This window comes from Lagopus muta, chromosome 4 (genome assembly GCF_023343835.1).
Source record: "Lagopus muta isolate bLagMut1 chromosome 4, bLagMut1 primary, whole genome shotgun sequence".
NCBI classification, from domain to species: domain Eukaryota; kingdom Metazoa; phylum Chordata; class Aves; order Galliformes; family Phasianidae; genus Lagopus; species Lagopus muta.
The window spans coordinates 40442154-40459736 of NC_064436.1; the positions used below are offsets into that span (position 1 = coordinate 40442154).

At 44.1% G+C, this 17583-nt stretch overlaps 1 protein-coding gene across 1 annotated transcript; it reads right to left on the reverse strand.

Annotated features, from left to right (window-relative positions):
* Positions 1 to 2: 2 nt before the first annotated feature.
* TRMT10A (tRNA methyltransferase 10A) lies at positions 3 to 13546 on the reverse strand. The gene is given in 9 exon segments (XM_048941247.1): positions 3 to 3645; positions 7003 to 7108; positions 9094 to 9243; positions 10049 to 10123; positions 10590 to 10682; positions 10685 to 10744; positions 11818 to 11980; positions 12727 to 13007; positions 13466 to 13546. Coding segments are annotated over 8 exon segments (1014 nt in total). The 5' UTR covers positions 12927 to 13007; positions 13466 to 13546; the 3' UTR covers positions 3 to 3478.
* Between the last annotated feature and the right edge of the window lie 4037 nt (positions 13547 to 17583).

A 17583-nucleotide genomic window follows, 5' to 3' on the forward strand; every position in this document is an offset into this window, starting at 1 on the left:
ATCACCCACCACTGCAGAGCGACAAGGTAGTAAGATGCACTACTTGGGAAGCCCGTGCTCTTTTTCACAGGGGCAGTCAAACGTCCAGGGAAACTGGAAAATATAAGAAGGACAACGTACACATCCGAGTGAAATACAGGACAAGGCCAACGCTACTCGGGATGCTTCTCCCAGGGATGTCAACAAATGGCCGTCCTATCTTTCCACACTTCCACAAAGCAAAAAGATACTAGAGAGACAGGAGGACGACATTCCTGGTCTGTCTGTTGAGTGGATGCATCATAGCAGGAGCTACAGGTCTCCCCGCTTTTGTGCTGCAATCATTTTGTTGATAATTTTGTCCAAGCTCAGGAAGAAAATCTCGCCCAGTTCATTACCTCACAAGAAGTACAAGTCCTTACTGCTCCATCTACAGTTAACTAGCAGTTAACACAACCTGAGGACAGCATCTTGTAGAGACGGTGCATGACAAGATGCACAGACTTCAGCATAGTATGACCAGTGAGGTTAGCATGATCAGAGAAAAAGTAAACAACAGCAACAGAAATTACTGGCAAAGGCACTAGAAAGGACACAAAGACCAAAGTGATTTAGACAACATGAATGAACACCCAGCAATTGGTCATAATATCACTACTATAATATTACGGAGCAACACTTGAAGTTTTACAAAAGCAACATGATAGACTTTTCCTAATTTGAAGTTAAATGTGTTAGAAAACAGGAACCAGGAGCCAAGAGACACTTCCAGACAGTGCTTCTTTGTTTTGTAAGACCATATAAATCCCACTGACTTTAGAACTTGCTGGCAATCATTGCCCAGGTCTCTCACAAGCTCACAACTTTCACCTGCTTTGTGTCAATCAGTCTGGCTACGTGCTTTCTTTGCTTGTCAGTACCACAGGCAACTACTGTCTGTTGAATTAAGTGGGATACTGGACCTCTAAGCTGCAGGTACTTACTCCAAATCTGTTGGAAACACTGCAGGTAGGCATCACTCAAATCTTGCAGTCATTCATACATCCTGTAGATTAAAGCTAGGACAGGAATATGGTCTGGATTTATCCACAGGTAGGAAAGCTCCAGACTCGCAACAGCTTGATTTAAAAATGTGCATTTTTCTGATTTCACTGCTGCATATGCAAGACAGGCTGTCTTTTAGGCTGTAATACAATTCCTTCATGAAACTAAAATGCTTTGTCACCAGAATAATTTCATAAAGTGCCACTGGACCTGTTCAAGTGTCTCTAAAGTCCCCAGCTTATCTCCTAAATGAGGCACACATGTAAGTCTTAAAATCTATGAGCCCACAGTGTGCATGAACCAGCAGCGTGCCCTTGTGGCTCGGAAGGCAAATGGTATCCTGAGCCCCATCAAAAGAGGGGTGGCCAGCAGGGATAGGGAGGTGATTGTCCCTCTCTATCCTACTCTCGTGAGACCCCCCCAGTATCTGGAATACTGAGTCCAAGCATGGAGCCCCCAGTACAAAAAGAACAGCTGTTGGAGAGAGTCCAGAAGAGAGCCACGAAGATTATCGGGGGCCTGCAGCACCTCCCGTACAAAGAGAGGCTGAGGGAGCTGGGCTTGTTCAGCCTGGAGAAAAGGCTGCAGGGTGACCGCGTTGCACCATTTCAGTGCCTAAAGGGAGCCTACAAAGAGGAGGGGAATCAACTCTTTTAAAGGGTTGATACCTGCACAACAAGGGGAAATGGTTTTAAGTTGAGGGAGGGAAGATTTAGGTTGGATGTTGGGGAAATTCCTTACTGAGTGAGTGGTGAGGTGCTGGAACAGGCTGCCCAGAGAGGTTATGGATGCCCCGTCCCTGGAGGTGTTCAAGGCCAGACTGGATGGGGCCCTGGGCAGCCTGGTCTAGTATTAAATGGGGAAGTTGGTGGCCCTGCATGTGGCAGGGGGGTTGGAGGTTCATGATCCTCGAGGTCCCTTCCAACCCTGGCCATTCTGTGATTAAAAAAAACCTTCAAGAGACTGAAGCATCTTATAGCAGGTTTGATGGGTGCTATGTACACTCACATTCAGTGCCTCAGCTGTAAAGATGTACCTCCTTGCAATTTGACTGTTATACAAATTTTTGTCAAAACTCAGTGTAATAAATAGTGGGCATACTTACACTGCTCTTGTTAGACACAATACCAGCAGTGCTTTTATGAAGAAGCTAATCTTGCTGGAACAAAAGAATGTTTTTACGTAGTCTAACAAAACTAAACCAAGAACTACTTCAGGAAAAAAAAAAGCTATTTTGAAAGAAGAAACTTTTTCTGCGGATATTTTAGAAATATAGGGAGAGGTTTAGGAACTAATGACCAGTTTGCTGCCAACCCTTTTGGGACCACAAAGACTGCTGGAATCCCACTTCCATTGTCAATTAAAAAGCAGTAACAGAGGAAAGAATACAGATACAAAGTCACATTTCCATCTCCTCTGATTCCAGGTCAGCAGAGATGAGCAGTCACAGTAAGGTGGGTTTTAGCTCTTCAGCAATCAGTGTGAGAGCCATACTTTTTCACATTCCAAAATGCCCCAGCAGCTACTTGGACAGGCCCTACAAAGCTAGGGAATGGGGCACATTCTCACAGGTGAGAAGCAAAGCCACACCTCTGAAGTGTCCATTTCTGAACTTGGAAAAAGCACAAACTGATTGGCAGCTTCAAGACAGAAACTATGGTTTTTAAAAGGGAAAAAAAAAAAGCAAAGCACTTGACAGACAACACAGTTAATAGAATGGGGAAAAAAACCAACAAAACAAACAACCAAAAAAGCCCAGGTATACTGCCACCTAAACTCACTGCACACGTACCAACAAACGTATCACATCCCAGCCAAGGCACATGCTTTGCATGTACACAGACCCCCATTTACTCAAACTGAAGCATTAAGCAATGCCTTGACCCCACACTTGTATTTCCTCCTCTGACCACAACTAACTAAAAATCAGGGGGAATAATGGGAGTGGTTCAGCTGATAAAGGCAGCCCAGTTGCTTGTGACTGTCTGTTGAGATGCTCAGGAAAATCAGAGTTATTTCTGTTTTTAAATGAATGCCTTGCAACAGGCACTAGTGATACAGGTTTTGAGGCCACAGGATTCATTGCTTAGAACTGAAACAGAGATGAATGCACACATTAAAACAGTGATTCAGTATTTTGGGTAGTAAATCCAAGCAATTATTAAAAAAACAAAAACCACATAAATAACATAGCTTCCTTGGTAAACAAAATAAATTCTGCATTTGCTATTCATTTATTTTTTAAAGCTATTAATATAGAAGTTTCAGGATAAAAACTGCATTTGTTTTTACCCTTTCTGTCCAAGAACAACTTTGACCCAACTCTGAAGCTACCAAGCATTGAGACATAAGTATCACAAGGGCAGCAGATGATCTTCAGAGCTTAACTGCTTCATGTCTCAGTGTTATCCCACAAACTCCATGTCTCATCTTTCCCATCTTCTTATTCTGCAGGCTAATTGCTGTCTGAGTCCTTGTCTTCACCTTCTTTCTCACATAGGGCACGTTGGGATGAATCACTGGCTTCTCCCAATGGAACTGCCCCCTTCCGCTGTGGCAAGACACTGAAAAAGGCCTCCTTCCAGTCTCTCTTCTCCAGGTACGCAAGGATGATTTCAAACACTGCAACATCAAGAAACACTATCAGCTCTTTTACAAGAAAGAAACTGAAGCACTGATAGGGACACAGCTCCAAATCCATTTCTACAGGCATTTACATGCATTTGGGTAGAGCCGAGGAAGTGAAGGAAGAAGCAGAAGTGGCAATCTGACACTGTTGCAGTTTAAAGCAAAGCACTTTCAGTCTCTAGTCTCTATAGTCTCTCGGTTACTACAGCAACACTTTTCTGTAGTTGCTCCACTTTGAATTGACTTCCCTCAGGGACAGAAGAATGTCCCCCCAGTCCTTCAGGTCTCACAGGTGCCTTCTATACTGGCATTAACACTTTCCCATGTTAGAAAGGAATACTCCTGGGGATGCACTTTAACAATGATGTCGCTTCCCTCCCAAATTATAACATAAAGAGTCCCAAGTCTTCCTCAAACCTACTATAACCTCATTATCTTTCTCTTCCACTTCTAACTGATGAAATCTGAGCTTAAAGCAAAAACTCTCATTACTCCCCCTTTCAGCAACCATTAATAATACAAACTTCTTGCTGTTGCTATTATATTAACCATACTGTTACCCAACTCCTTCCTATTTCACCTCCTAAAATTTTCCCTGGTTGACAATAGCTCCGAAGTGCATTATATGCAAACTATGTAATGCAATCAGCAAATTCTTATTTAGAAAAATCCCAGGCTGCCCCTCCCAAAAAAACTCTTAACATAAACTGCAGCCCTGCAGCAGCAGGGAAGGCAGGAGGCGGCCCGATGGCTTGTAGGTTAACCAAGCATAGCTAACAAATCTGGAGTGCAGGGGTGGTTCCTCAAGCTTGAGTAGCACTGCAGAAGCTCAAGGACTACAGAAATAGTGCTAATACCATTTGAGAATGGAGACTTCAAAAAAAAAAAAAAAAAGAAAAGAAAAACAACACACTCAGTGCAAATGTTCCACATGAGAAAGGATCAGAGGAGCTATGAGGGGCTGCACAGATCTCATGCTGAGAGTCAAGATACAGAAAAGCATCACATTTACTAGAGGTTTCCTAGATCCAGGTTTCCTGGACAGCCTGCCAGGATGCCCAGATTACAGGACAGTGTGACACTGACATAGATGGCCATTTTACCAAGCAGGTTATTCACCTTGGAAGCACGGCGGAAGCATGAACCCTCAAAGGTCATAGCACTGCATTAAGACCACTTTAAGTTACTCCAGAGAACATCTGTGGCAAAAGTGGCTGCTCAAGAAAAAAAAAAGAATGCAAGGAACACCTTTGCTTTGGAACTTGATACAGTAAAATTAGAACTGATGGAAAGAGAGAGGCTTCAATTATATGCTGCAATAGCAACAAAAGCATTCAGCAAGGATGTGAGAAGACGATGGGAGCAGTTAATAGACATCACTGCAGACTGGAACTGTAGATGGTACTGTACTGTATACATACTACCATACTGTAGTATGGTAACTGTAGATGGTACCACTACAGATGGTACTGTAACATACAGCAAAATGAATTTGCCTTGGCATAGAAACCTGAACGGATATTTGTGTTCCTCATGCCATCATAACACGCAGACTCTGAGCCATTGTAGAAGTATACAGAGACACCATCCCAATGAAAGCTATAAATAAGCAAATAAATGAAAAGCAGCATATGGACTCCACCATTAACAACACTAGCGATTTCTCACCACCAGAGGGCCCCGATCAATTTAAGTGCTTCAAAGACTGACAAGGCAGTTAATAAAGAGTTTCTTTGAGATTTTTCAAATTCACCACTATTAAAAGCAGTTCCATAGGGACCAGGCAGGTCCCACAGTCTCGTCTATCCCATGCTCTGGTCTTCTAGCTTCAATCCCTGCACCGAGAGCAGGCACCCAGATGTCAACTAAAACAGAAGTGGGGAGCAATCACAAAAGCAACAAGATGCGTTCTCAGGACAACAAAAAAATCTCAGCGCAAATAAGCTTCTCTCTTGCACAAAATTTATACGAAACTTGACAGACAGCTTGATTCTGTTCATCTTCTTCATATCTAGTAGCATTTCCCTTGACAACTGCCTTTTTTAATTTAGCTTGTGTTATTAGGGTTACAATATGGACCAGGGCTATGATTACAACCACAATGTCCCTCCACTTTTGGCAGTGGTGGAATTATTCTTGCCTGAAATCCTTAAGCGAAATAGCAGAACCTTACAAATGGTCTGTGTGTTATGCTTTTCAGCTCTGATCTGAAAATACTTTAGGAGAGTATATTTTAGGGAATGTAATCCCACACAATATGAAATCCCAGCAACTAAACTGCAGTAAAATCAGGTGCCTAGAAGTCTAGCACAAGAAACATGCACAATATCATAAAACAAATAAACGTGCACCCGAATAAGTGATCTCTTTTTCTCCCCATAAGGCAGCCTCCAAAAATGTTGACACTAGAGGTCAGTATAAGACTACTGCAGAAAAATTCTCCAATAAAACTTTACAGACAGCAGAACTTCTAAGAAGTAGCACAAAGATTTGCTAGTGCCAACATAAAGAACATGTAAAGATTAAGTTTTAGAAACTATTTCCTTTATGTTTAAATATTCTTTATTATCATGCAAACGTGCATCTCATCAATCACTGGCCTCTCATGAAATTAAAGTTATCGTGCAACACATTAATAACATAACAAACTTACACAAGGCAAGACAAATAAAATAAATGAACATGAAGTGAGGCAAAATGAAAACTCAAATGCCATGTTAAAAAACTCCCACAATGGTCTGTGCAGCCCCTGTTTTCTGTGCTTTTTTTTTTTTTAAATGACATTGGAAAACAATCACAGAACAGGAGGACTAGAAGGCGTCAAGACTTCATCAAGCATAATTGTATACTTCAACAAAACCAGGAAGCTAGGTAAAAATGCAGTTATGAAAGCTCAGCAGATGGAGAACTGCTTAATCAAACTAGGTCAGCATACAGGTACCTAAGCAGTTACAGCTGAACAAAGCTGTCAGAAGACATGAAAAAACATCACATTCTTAACCTCCAGTGGAATAAAATACACAGAATGGTTTTTCAGTGTTTTGTTCACTTATCCACTAAGTCCAGAAGTAAGGCTGGGGTGGTAGCAATGCCAAAATGAATCACGGGACAAGTTAAGAGAACAGAAGGTGCAGTTCTCAGTGGATAAGGCACTTAGCTACTGTTGTATTTCCCCGTACCTAAAATACTTAAAGGTTATGACTACTGCATCCCAAAGGCAATTAGATTCAAGAAATACCAGCTCACTAAAAACTGGATGCTTTCACTACAGCGCACAATCCGAAGTTTCAAACTCAGAATTCTGCAGGTACGTTCTGTGAGAGCATCGTCACTCAGTATTTTAGAACTCACCATGATTGACTGCTAACACTTTCCGACTGTTCATCTTCACAAAGCTTCCCAGAGGGAGCTGTGCGTGACCGATTCCTTGCTCTACAGCTTTTTTGTAAGTAATTCCCTGGAGGAAAGGCATAAGAACAACTGGACTGAGTACCACAATTCCATATCAGCGCATACAGATAAGATTACAAGCATCATTTTCTGTCCAGAGTCTCATCAGTACTGCTTCACTATTGCTGAGGAAGATATTTAAAAACAGAAAACTATCCAGATAAGACAGTATCTGCTTCAAGAGTTACCTCTGGAAAACATGCCACCTCAAATACATGTCACTCTATGACGTACGGTCAGAAGGATGGCAAACAAGACCTGGTCATACAGGTCTAGAACATGCCGGGCACAGCCTGCTTAAGGGCAAGCCTGGGCTGAAGCACAAAGTTACTCAGTTTAAGGTAACCAGGTTGTTTGGTTTTGTTTTTTTAAGGAAGAAATACAGGCGAATAAAAAAAAAAAAAAAAAAAAAAAAGCAAATTCAGTACCTGAGAAACAAACAAGTTCTGGAAAGTGTGTACGCTTGCACAGTCAATAAGTATACAGAGGTTAGCCTTGGTAAGATGTAAAATCAGTAAAGCCAGCAGGGCCGATGATGCCCTCTCTACACATCAGACTCGCAAGAGGTTAGATTTCTCACAGGACCTTTCAGGTCCAGCAGTAAGGACAACTCAGCCCAGCACTGTCATTGAAAATGACAGTGCAAAACTAGAAATTAAAGGTTCTCAAGATGAAAGCAGTGTCCCTGCTTGTGTTTCTCTCCCTCTGATCTCAAAGAGTGCTAAATATCACAGCAGTGCTGCAGTCAGCCCTGAAGAGGATTCAGGCTCTAGTGCAAACCAAGCTAAGCGCCCATCAGCATCGGTGGTGCTGACACAAGGGAATCACAGAGGAGATCAGCAATGCAGAGCAGTCAGACGAGTCTTCATTTAAGCCCCCTAAGGAAAGCCAGATGCCAGAAATTGCACTGTCAGATACTGGCTGTGTGTCAGCCCTTCACTTGGGATCGGAGAAGGAAGCCGATACCCTGCAAGCCATTCTAGGCTAGGCTCAGTAACATTATCACCTTGGAAAGATAATCAAAATAAATGAAAACACTCACCAGTGTTGTAGGCTTGCAGTAAACTCCACAAGGAGCCATCCCCAGAGAGAGAGCCTTCCTCAGTGGCAGTCAGTCCTTAAATGGGGTCTAGGAGAGGTGGAGCCAGGCTCCAACCCTTCCTGGTAGCACAGGTGAATTGCTTTCACCTGTGCTCTCACAGCTGACTCACTGCTCACCTCAGGTGATGAATCAGAGGTTCAGGCTGTGATCAACAGCTCCCATACAAGTGAGTAACCACTTGTATTATAATGACCACAAGGGATTCACTTTAGTTTCCTACCAGCCTTTAAGTGTGGACTGCTTTAGTATCATTGGTGATACTAAGAAAAAGAAAAAAAAAAAAAAAAAAAAAAGGAATGAATCTTAAGCCTCAACACATCACCAGAAGTGCTATCGGGGTTTCTTTGAACAAAAGCACACAAAAAGTGCTTTTATTTCCCAGCTGCATTCTCCATGACTTTCCAGGTTCACACAGCACAGTCCCATGTGCAGCTATGGAACCACATCTCTCAGGCACTTGCATTACTTCACTAAATTCTCCTGTCAAGCAAACTCATGAAAAAAAGGATATTCAAGATTCAAGCACTGCTCTTCATCTATTTTTGGGTGCATGCACATACAAGCACACACACAAGCGCATGAAAAGAAACCAAACCCTTCTGTCTGAAAATATGGCCCTCAGTAAGCTGAGCAGCGTTATGAATTCCGTTCCTATATTTAAAACTAAAAGATTAAATCCTAAAAAGCCTCAGCATGTCTGCACTCTGGAACACAAGTCACTGATACCACCACAAGCTTTACTTTCTCTTTTCTGCAACAAATTTTTAATGAAATCTTTGTTGAAGAAGTTTCCTTATCATTTATTTTTGTTAGTTTATACGTGTGCATTATTTACACAAAACAACATGTGAATAGAAGAACTGTAAAGAAGCAGCATACCCACAGTTTACCTTGTGGTGATTATGATCCACCAGTCCTCCAATCACATAAGCCTTCCTCTCGTCAAGCTCACCAAGAACGTCTGGGGAATCTGAGGTGAGGTACACTAGGTCTTCTTTCTTTATTAGCTCACTGTAGTGCTCTGTTCTAATTTGGATATCCTAAAAGAGTTCAAAGAGTTACATTTAACTGCTGAGTTGCTGGGCAATCTTTACAGACCCAAGACTGAACCAGCAAAAACAAGAGTCGCTTTACGCCCCTCATTCACGTTTCATTACGTCCCACAGTACGGACTGCATACTGCATGAATAATCCACAGACCCACCACAGCTCCCTAAAGCACTGGTGTGTAAAACAGTTGCTGAGAAACTTTCTGAAACACCAAAAGAACTCTGCAAAACCTTAAGTTCTTGCGATTCCCTTCAAGTGTTACCTTCTGTCCCCACAGAGATTCCAATCCTTTTCAAGACCACCTTTCCAAAAGAGCAAGAACGGATGCAAACACTAAGTGAACAGCACTTGTTAGGATGTGGGAGGTTTACTCTGTGCCTCTGGCGATCACACAAAATCTGCTCAAAGTGGAACCACTCTTCAATCACACCAGCAGTGCTCTTCCCAATAAAAAATTACAAATAAAAACCAAAAAGAGCACTGCCAAAACAGATGACTGTCAGAACTGCCTAAATCAAGCAGTCCATCAGAGAACAGTATCTGTTCAAGAAGAACTAGTGAAGACTGTGTGTGGAATGTTGGAAGCAAAAATAAAATCTAGATTCAATACAACCACTCCTTGACTTAAGTTATACTATTTTAGAGCACAAAGAGCCTCACTTCAACATGATATTGCTCTGAAGTCACAGAAAAAAAATAACCATAGATTAAGCACTGGTCCTTCACAACACATAACTTAGCTAACAATTGTAATGATTTCTTTTTCCCTTCTTATAGAAATAGTCAAATATTCACCTTCCAGTTGACCCATCCTTTGTCATTTTCATTCATATTGCTCTTCAGCTGTCCCCCATGGCTGGTCAAGTAGAACTTTGACAAGAACAAATGAAAGATACACATCACTAAATCGTTAAAATGTCAATCCGTTTCCCCACTGTACAATTTTTTTTTCCCCCTCTTAAGCATTAGCTAAAATGCTCACTTATCATCTAGTTAAAAGTGATAGTGGTGCTAAGACCACATCATGCAGTTAGGAACATAAAGAAATACACACAGTCCCTTCTTTCCACCTATGTGTCATGGACAAAACTGACTATCAGCACTGCTTTAGTGGCACACCAGTATCTGGCACTGCACTGACAGCCACACACTTTGTTATGTGTATTTTTATAACTTCTGGGTTGAAAATTCATTAGCTAAAATAGATGTAATTTTCTTATTAAAAAAACAAAGCCTTTTTTTTTTCTTCTTCTTTAATGTCCACCTGTGTTGCAACTGTCTTTTTCACACACTTTGTATGTGACAATACAGCCATACTCAGTTTGTTTCAACATACCTGCACAGGATGGAATGCTTTGCGATTTTCTGCATAACATCTCTGAATTTGCTTGTGAAGCTTCTTAACATCCTGTATACAACACAATTTGTTTGTTTGTTTTTACATAGTCCTTCAGACAGACCACCACAAAATGCTTTACCATGAGCCAGAAGCTAAAGAGAGAAAAAGGAGGCTTTTAACTGGCAAAAGTGACTGCTAACAGAGAGCGGACATCAGACCCTGACAGAAGGAACAGCCTTTGTGAGGGATTCTGCTGACATGGAAACAGACATCTTCCACATTTAAACACCTCTATGCACATGCTTGATTTGCATTGTTCAAGGAAACAAACAAAACAAAAATCACTGAGATTTAAGCACACATTTAAACATTCAAAATTAATCTCAGGAATCAATGAAATTTGCCACACCACAACACTCAGTGCCACGCGTGCTCCGCATTACAGTCAAAAATCAGCCAGATGGACTTTGCAGAAGCTCAAATTCATGCAGTCTTGCAGGACAGTGAACTCAGAGCAGTAGAAAGGCTCAGGGTAAAAGCAAGGGGAGAGGTCTGCCTTAAACACCACGGGCTGCACTCATACATGAGGCTGCAAAGTATTGCATGTTCCTTGTAGGGGTAAAGCTGTTCTGATCTCAAAATTGTCTTGACCAGTGGCTGGGTACCATGGCTGATCTTTCTTATATTTACCTACCCTGTGAACATCTCTCCCTTTTTTTAATATATAATCCACTCTAGAATTTCAGAGATTTTGTGCTGTCCTGCCCAAACCACTTCTGGTGTACCTAAGAGAAAAAGCTCAGTATCCTCATAATGCTAAGAGTTCTAATTTCCGTGGAACCTCTTTAACACTGCTGGGAGCCTCACATTGATTTCAAAGAAAAAAGTAATTGGATGTGGCATTTACAACCTTTCTAGCAAAACCACTTTGAAGCAGAATTGCATACAGTTTCATAGAGAACACACTGCACAAACTGTTTCTATATTCCTGTTTCACGGAATCAAACCAACTCCCACATCTCCGTGAATGTGATCAGAATCTTCAGCAAGCTTACATAAAGGTACATTCTAAACCCTGAAAAAGTCTGCAACTGATGTGAGCAGTTCTAGGAGTCATTACAATCTGAAAAATACTAACTATCCACTACTGTCTGCTCTGATATTGCATCAACACTGCAACCAGAGCATCTTCCAACGTTGTATTTGAGGGGTCAATTTGATTTACCTTTAGCACCATCAAGTCATCAAAGCTGCAGTCCACAACGAGGCGAAGCGTGCTGGGAACAACTTCCCTTCGCATACGCTTTCTGTCATTCCCTTCATTACTGGTGTCTGATTTTGACTGACGTTCTAATTTTCTCTTCTGGCGTTTTTCTTTTCGTTTCTGCCTACACAAATAAACACACAGATAAATCTTTGAAAAGAGGTTCTGCTGAGGCACACATCATGCACATAAATGCACAGTTCTGTGACGAAGGTGGATGGCCCATAACAGTGGTAGTTTAATTTCTCTCTGTCGCTCACATCTGTGCCAACAGAACCATGAAACCGATACCCCAACTCTGCTTGTGAAGTTCTGGATATACACACAAAGATAGATATCTGTGATGATTCAAATGAAGACAATGGTGAGAGTTTTGCGGACTTAAAGGTATTCTGAGTCAGGTCTTCCGCCCACATATGCCTCTTCCCAACAACAGAAGAACACAGCTCACCACTGCTCAAAAACATTTTCACAGGTAGGTCCACGTAACTAACAGCACAGCATTTCATGTGTCAAAAGAGGAAAAAAAAAAAACCAACAAAAAAATGAACTCAGTGCTTTACAAGATCTGCCAGCAACAAGGAAAGGCACATCCCATTCCTGAGATTCATCCCTCCTAACAAGCCAGTAACATGCAGTTTTGAAGCCCTCCTCCTATCTGCTTCAAGCTGAGGAACACTTCTAGCATGGAGAAAATGCTTACCTTTACAGCTTCTTCATTCTCAGACGGAACAGACTATGACTACTGCTTTAAACCTAGTATGGGAAAAAACTGGTTTTTTGATTTGCTAAAACTATGCACAGATTCTGCTGACACGTCACAACAAATTAGCACACACAGTCCTACGAAAACCATTTCGTGAACCATACCTTCGGAGATCCTTCTGTTCTTCCCAGTGTTTTTGCTTCAGTAGTTTCTTCCTTTGCCTCTTGGACATGGGCTCAAGGCGTTCTGCTTTGCCTGTGCCTTCCTCCCGTCTTTCTACTTGCCTCTCACACAACTTCACCTCTGCTTCCAGCTCAGGCGCATCAGGGGGCATGGTGCTTTCTGTTGGTGTTCCTGATGACATGAGCTCCTGGCTGGCTTACTGACTTGTATCTCATCCGCGTGATAAATATGTCACAAAAAACAACTTTTCATCTCACCAGTTCTGTAAGATGCAAGAGAGTAGTCACTAGAAAGCTATCAACAATCAGCTCAGTCAGAACGAAAGCCATTCTAACGAACATCTATCATAAAAAACGGAGTGTCTTTTGCGGTTTGCTTAAAGCCAGGTTAATAACACATAAAGCACCAGAGCCGCGCTGCACGCCGTCAGAGGCATTCAGCGACCTCAGCTAACCGACACCCGGGGATGCCCGGGGCACGAGGCCGAGGAGCAGCCGCCCAGCGGCACAGCCCCGCCCAGCACAGCGGCACAGCCCCGCCCGCAGCACCCACGCCCGGCGCTCCCCTGGCCGCTTCCTGAGGGCTCTCAGGCACGCACCCGCACAGCTACACATCTGTACGCACACGCGTGTGCTCATATCCCCCCCCCCCCCCCCCCCCCACACACACAGAAACACACGCGCATCTTTATTCGCGCCCCCCAGCCACCTCATAACTCACCCGGCTCCTCCACCCCCCCCCCTCAGAACCTCCCCAGAGGCGACGGCGACAGCCGCGCGCTGCAGGAGGCGGAGGGTCTCGCGCCGAGCCCGCCGCCAGGCGGCCATCTCCCCCTTCCTCCCCGCCTCCCAGCTCCCCGCGCGCTCCCCTCAGCGCTAACGGCCGCGGCGCGCGCAGATCCCCACGTACCCGCGCGCCGCCCCACGCGCCAGGCCTTCGGAAGAACAACCGCCTCTCGAGCGCACGCGCGCGCCCTCCCCGCCCGCCGCGACTTCAAATCCCAGTGGGCTACGGGCGGCCGTCACGTGCTGCCGGCGGTCACCGCCCCGCTGCCCCGGCGCTGCTTGGCGGTGAATGGTAGAGCGGTAGATCCGCTTGGGTTGGAAGAGACCTCAGGAATCGCTCAGTTCCAGCCCCCCCGGCCACAGGCAGGGTTGCCGGGCGCTAGCCAAACGGCAGATCGGGCTGCTCAGAGCTCCACCAATCCGGCCCTGAAACCCCCCAGGAACGGGGCATCCGCCTCCTCTATGGGCAGCCTGGGCACCTCATCGTACTTTCAGTACAAAACTTCCCCCCGACATCCAGTCTAAATCTTCCCTCCGTGAGTTTAAAGCCGTCCGCCCTTGACCTATGATGCCCTGGAGGATCCGTCGGAAAAGCGCTGCTTCCCGCCCGGGGAGCTGCGTGGGCTCCGCGCATTAAAGGGAGCAAAATAGGCAGAACTTGCTCGGATGGCTGTGCTGGCACCAGCGAGTTCACACAGAGGGCAGCAGAGTCCTTCTGAGCGCTGCCATTCCTCAGGGAAGATGCGCCTTCCAGCTCCATATCTGCACATATAAAAGCCCCCACCAGCTGGCTCTTGTGCCCTTAGTGCCAAAACGCATGGACCGTGTTCCTTCCCCTCCTGATCACTTCGTGAACAACGCTGGGCACAGGAGTAATGCTGGAGCCTTGGGTTATGAGAAAAACGCAGTTTGGGCAGCCTAATTCTGTATGCCGATAGCGGTTTGCCTCTGGCTAATGAGGTGCGTGCGGCAGACAGGAGGTGCGTGCTGCCATCATCTCTTCTCCGTGTGCGTCGCTGTTTGTCTCAAGTTGCACTGGTTCCAGATACACACCGCCTTACAGTCCTGCTGCTGGTTTCAGGTTTGCTATGGCTAAATTAAAGTCACAGAACTGTATGGGGCCACTACTGTAAGACGCTGACCTTTAGCTGCTGTTCATGCTGGATATTTGCTGTAATATTTGATTTCATTTGTGATTATTTCCTGCATTACTTTATAAATAACCAGGTTTGCATTTGCTTCTGCTCGCATCTATTGAAGACCTCAATTATGTTACTATTAGTATCTAGATTTCCACACCAGGTTTGGCTGTGCGTCTCCCTGCCCCAGAGCAGAAAGAAGGATGTCTTGGGAGCACAGCTCACTGAACCCCTAGCACTAGCTGGAAGACAAAGATGGGCTCGGATGCTTTGGTGCACGTGGGTTGAGGTGAAAATTATGAGCGTTTGTGAAGGGAAGACAAAAATGTTTTATTGACCCCTGAAAAATGTGAGGAAATCTCATTAGTTTTATAAGGTCATATAAAGATATGAGCTTTATTGTTTGGACTCTGGAAAATGTGCAGCAACAGTAATACTTTGACCCTAATACATATGCCAGCATGGCGTGAGGTGTCCATTAAAGGGCTGATCCCACAACCTCTGCCTGTAGTGGACTTTGGTGGGTGCAGGACCTTTTCATAGGTGTCATTTGATGTTAAGGAAGTCACTGCTGATTTAGCCCCAGCACAACTGAGGAGAGGCTCAGGCCTCCCCTTTTCCAGGTATTCTAAGATTGCACCAAGTGTGCTTTAAATGCACGTATGTAGTTTTTTAGATATAAATATACATGCATGTGGAAGTACGTAACACTGTTTCTCTGCACATACGTGATGGTTAGAGACTTAGTTCTGTAACAGGCATACAGTTGGCTGGTGTACAAACAACTACACCAATGTAAATGATCTGGCCTCTAATATTCTGGCACTAAGAGAGGCCTTTGTTCTTTTAACTTCATTTCAGGGAAGACATACATTTCCTATGTCCCAGGAGTGTAAGAGGGGGATTACTTTCCCCCAGATTTCCAACCAACATCACCTCCTCCCAGTGAGTGAAGTGTAAAGATTCATTTCCAAAGCAGAACCTACAGTTCTGTTCTTTTTCTAGCTAGAGCTGTTTTGCATACTGATTTTGTCATTTCTAATTTTTTTTCTAAAAATAAACAGAGAGCTTGGGGAGTTTCTTGTTTACCAGATGCAGCAAAAGGATCAGCTGGAGTGCAGAAATGCATACACACAGAGGTTACCTAACTCTTACATGCAGCAAAACAGTGCACAGAAAATAGAGCTTACAACAAGACACAAGGAAACAGCAATATCAAAGCAGTATATCTGCCTGATAACATTTCCTTCTGCAAACTGTGAGAAGGACTTGGCTTATGGATTCAGGGATATACTCAAATTAACAGGGAAAATCAATCTCTTGGGGCATCCATAGAGACTGGAAGTGTCTCCCGGAGCCCCCCACCTGGTCCATGTGTGCTCTGGGCTCTGTTTAGGCATCCTCACTTGTGTATACATGAGGCTGTGCCTCCAGTCCCTTCAGTTCAGAAGCATCTTGCAGCCTGAGCTGTGGAAGCAGAGTACCTAAAAACCGGGGAGCAGCAGGAGCAAGGTTTGTTTCTATCAATCCCTCCCTGCCTCCTTCCCTCTATGCACACACACACAGTGCAGAGAACTTCCAGGGGGCTTCCACCAGGTGTGGGGATATGAAGGAGAGGACCAGTTGTGGCTCTGCTGCTTCTCACCAATGCACGACATTTGCAGCCACTGTACCAGGCTTCTCTGTCAGCACAAGGCAATGAAGGAGGCATTTATGCTATCACAGGCTGTTCTCACCTAGCAGTCCTTCACTCATACAGAAGACCTGATTACAGAAAAGGTATTGCTAGCAGTTAAATACAGCCTGGGGCAGCACTGCTTTAGTTATGATATTTGTAGCTAGCAGCCAGCCAAAAGTCCTAAGGCTGTAATGTAATGACAACGCAAGTAGCACTCTAGCCTATAGTGGGAAGTCATTTTGTGGCAGGGAGCTATTTACAGGACCTAGCTTGCTGGAGAAGAAAATAAAAATCTCTTGCTAAAATAACCCCTGAAATAGAGAAAGCAAGCATGGTGATGGCTGGTGGGTATCTATCCTTCTTATCCCTACCTTACCCCTACTTAAACATGTAGGGGCAGATCCCTCCCAATGCAGAAAGAAGCAGGCTTCACTGGCTTGGGGAGAGAGTGTCCTGGCACAGATTTTGGTGTGCAAAGTATTCTGAGGAACATGTGGGGTTAACACGCTGCCACGCAGTTATCCGAGGGACAAGGGTTTCCTTAATGAGCCCTCTAGCAGCAGGGCTGACTGTGGGACGGGCTGGGATTTGCTCTCAGAGGAAATGGGGAAACGTGTGCTTTAGTCAGGTAAGAGCTTATTGAGAGATAAACCGAACAGAAGGAAACTGGAAAATATGGGTGAAAAAAGAAGGGCCTGGTTTGCCTTGTTCAGGATGAAGACAGAGTGGCTGGCTTGTTTCATCTTTTCAATCTCTAATCTGCTGCAATGAAGTAATATAGGGGCTGCTAAAAAAGAGTTTCTTTTGTACAATATAAAAGCCAAGGAACTGATATTGCACATCAGTCTCCTTAGCAGAGCATCATTTCCTTTTTTTTTTTTTTAATGGCACTGATAAATCCCTTGTACTTCTGCTCCCAGACCCTTACAAAGCGTCTGCTTCTGTGATTGCCTATACAGTTGATACATGAAGTTGCAGAGCAATAGTGAGAAATTCAGCCTCTGGCAGCAGCACACCTTTGTTCAAGCAGAATAGTGGAGGGAGCTCCTGGTTCTGCCAGGTCTGGAAGCTGCCTCCACTGCTCAGCAATGTGGCTGCATGGGCATTCAAAAATGAAAGCTGAGGTAATCAATAAAATGGGTAAAAACCTCCAGTTACCCTAGTTCTTAATAATTAACTGGAAGTCCTTCCATGAACTTAGTACCTGAGTGTGGAATTTGGAATCTGACCCTTACT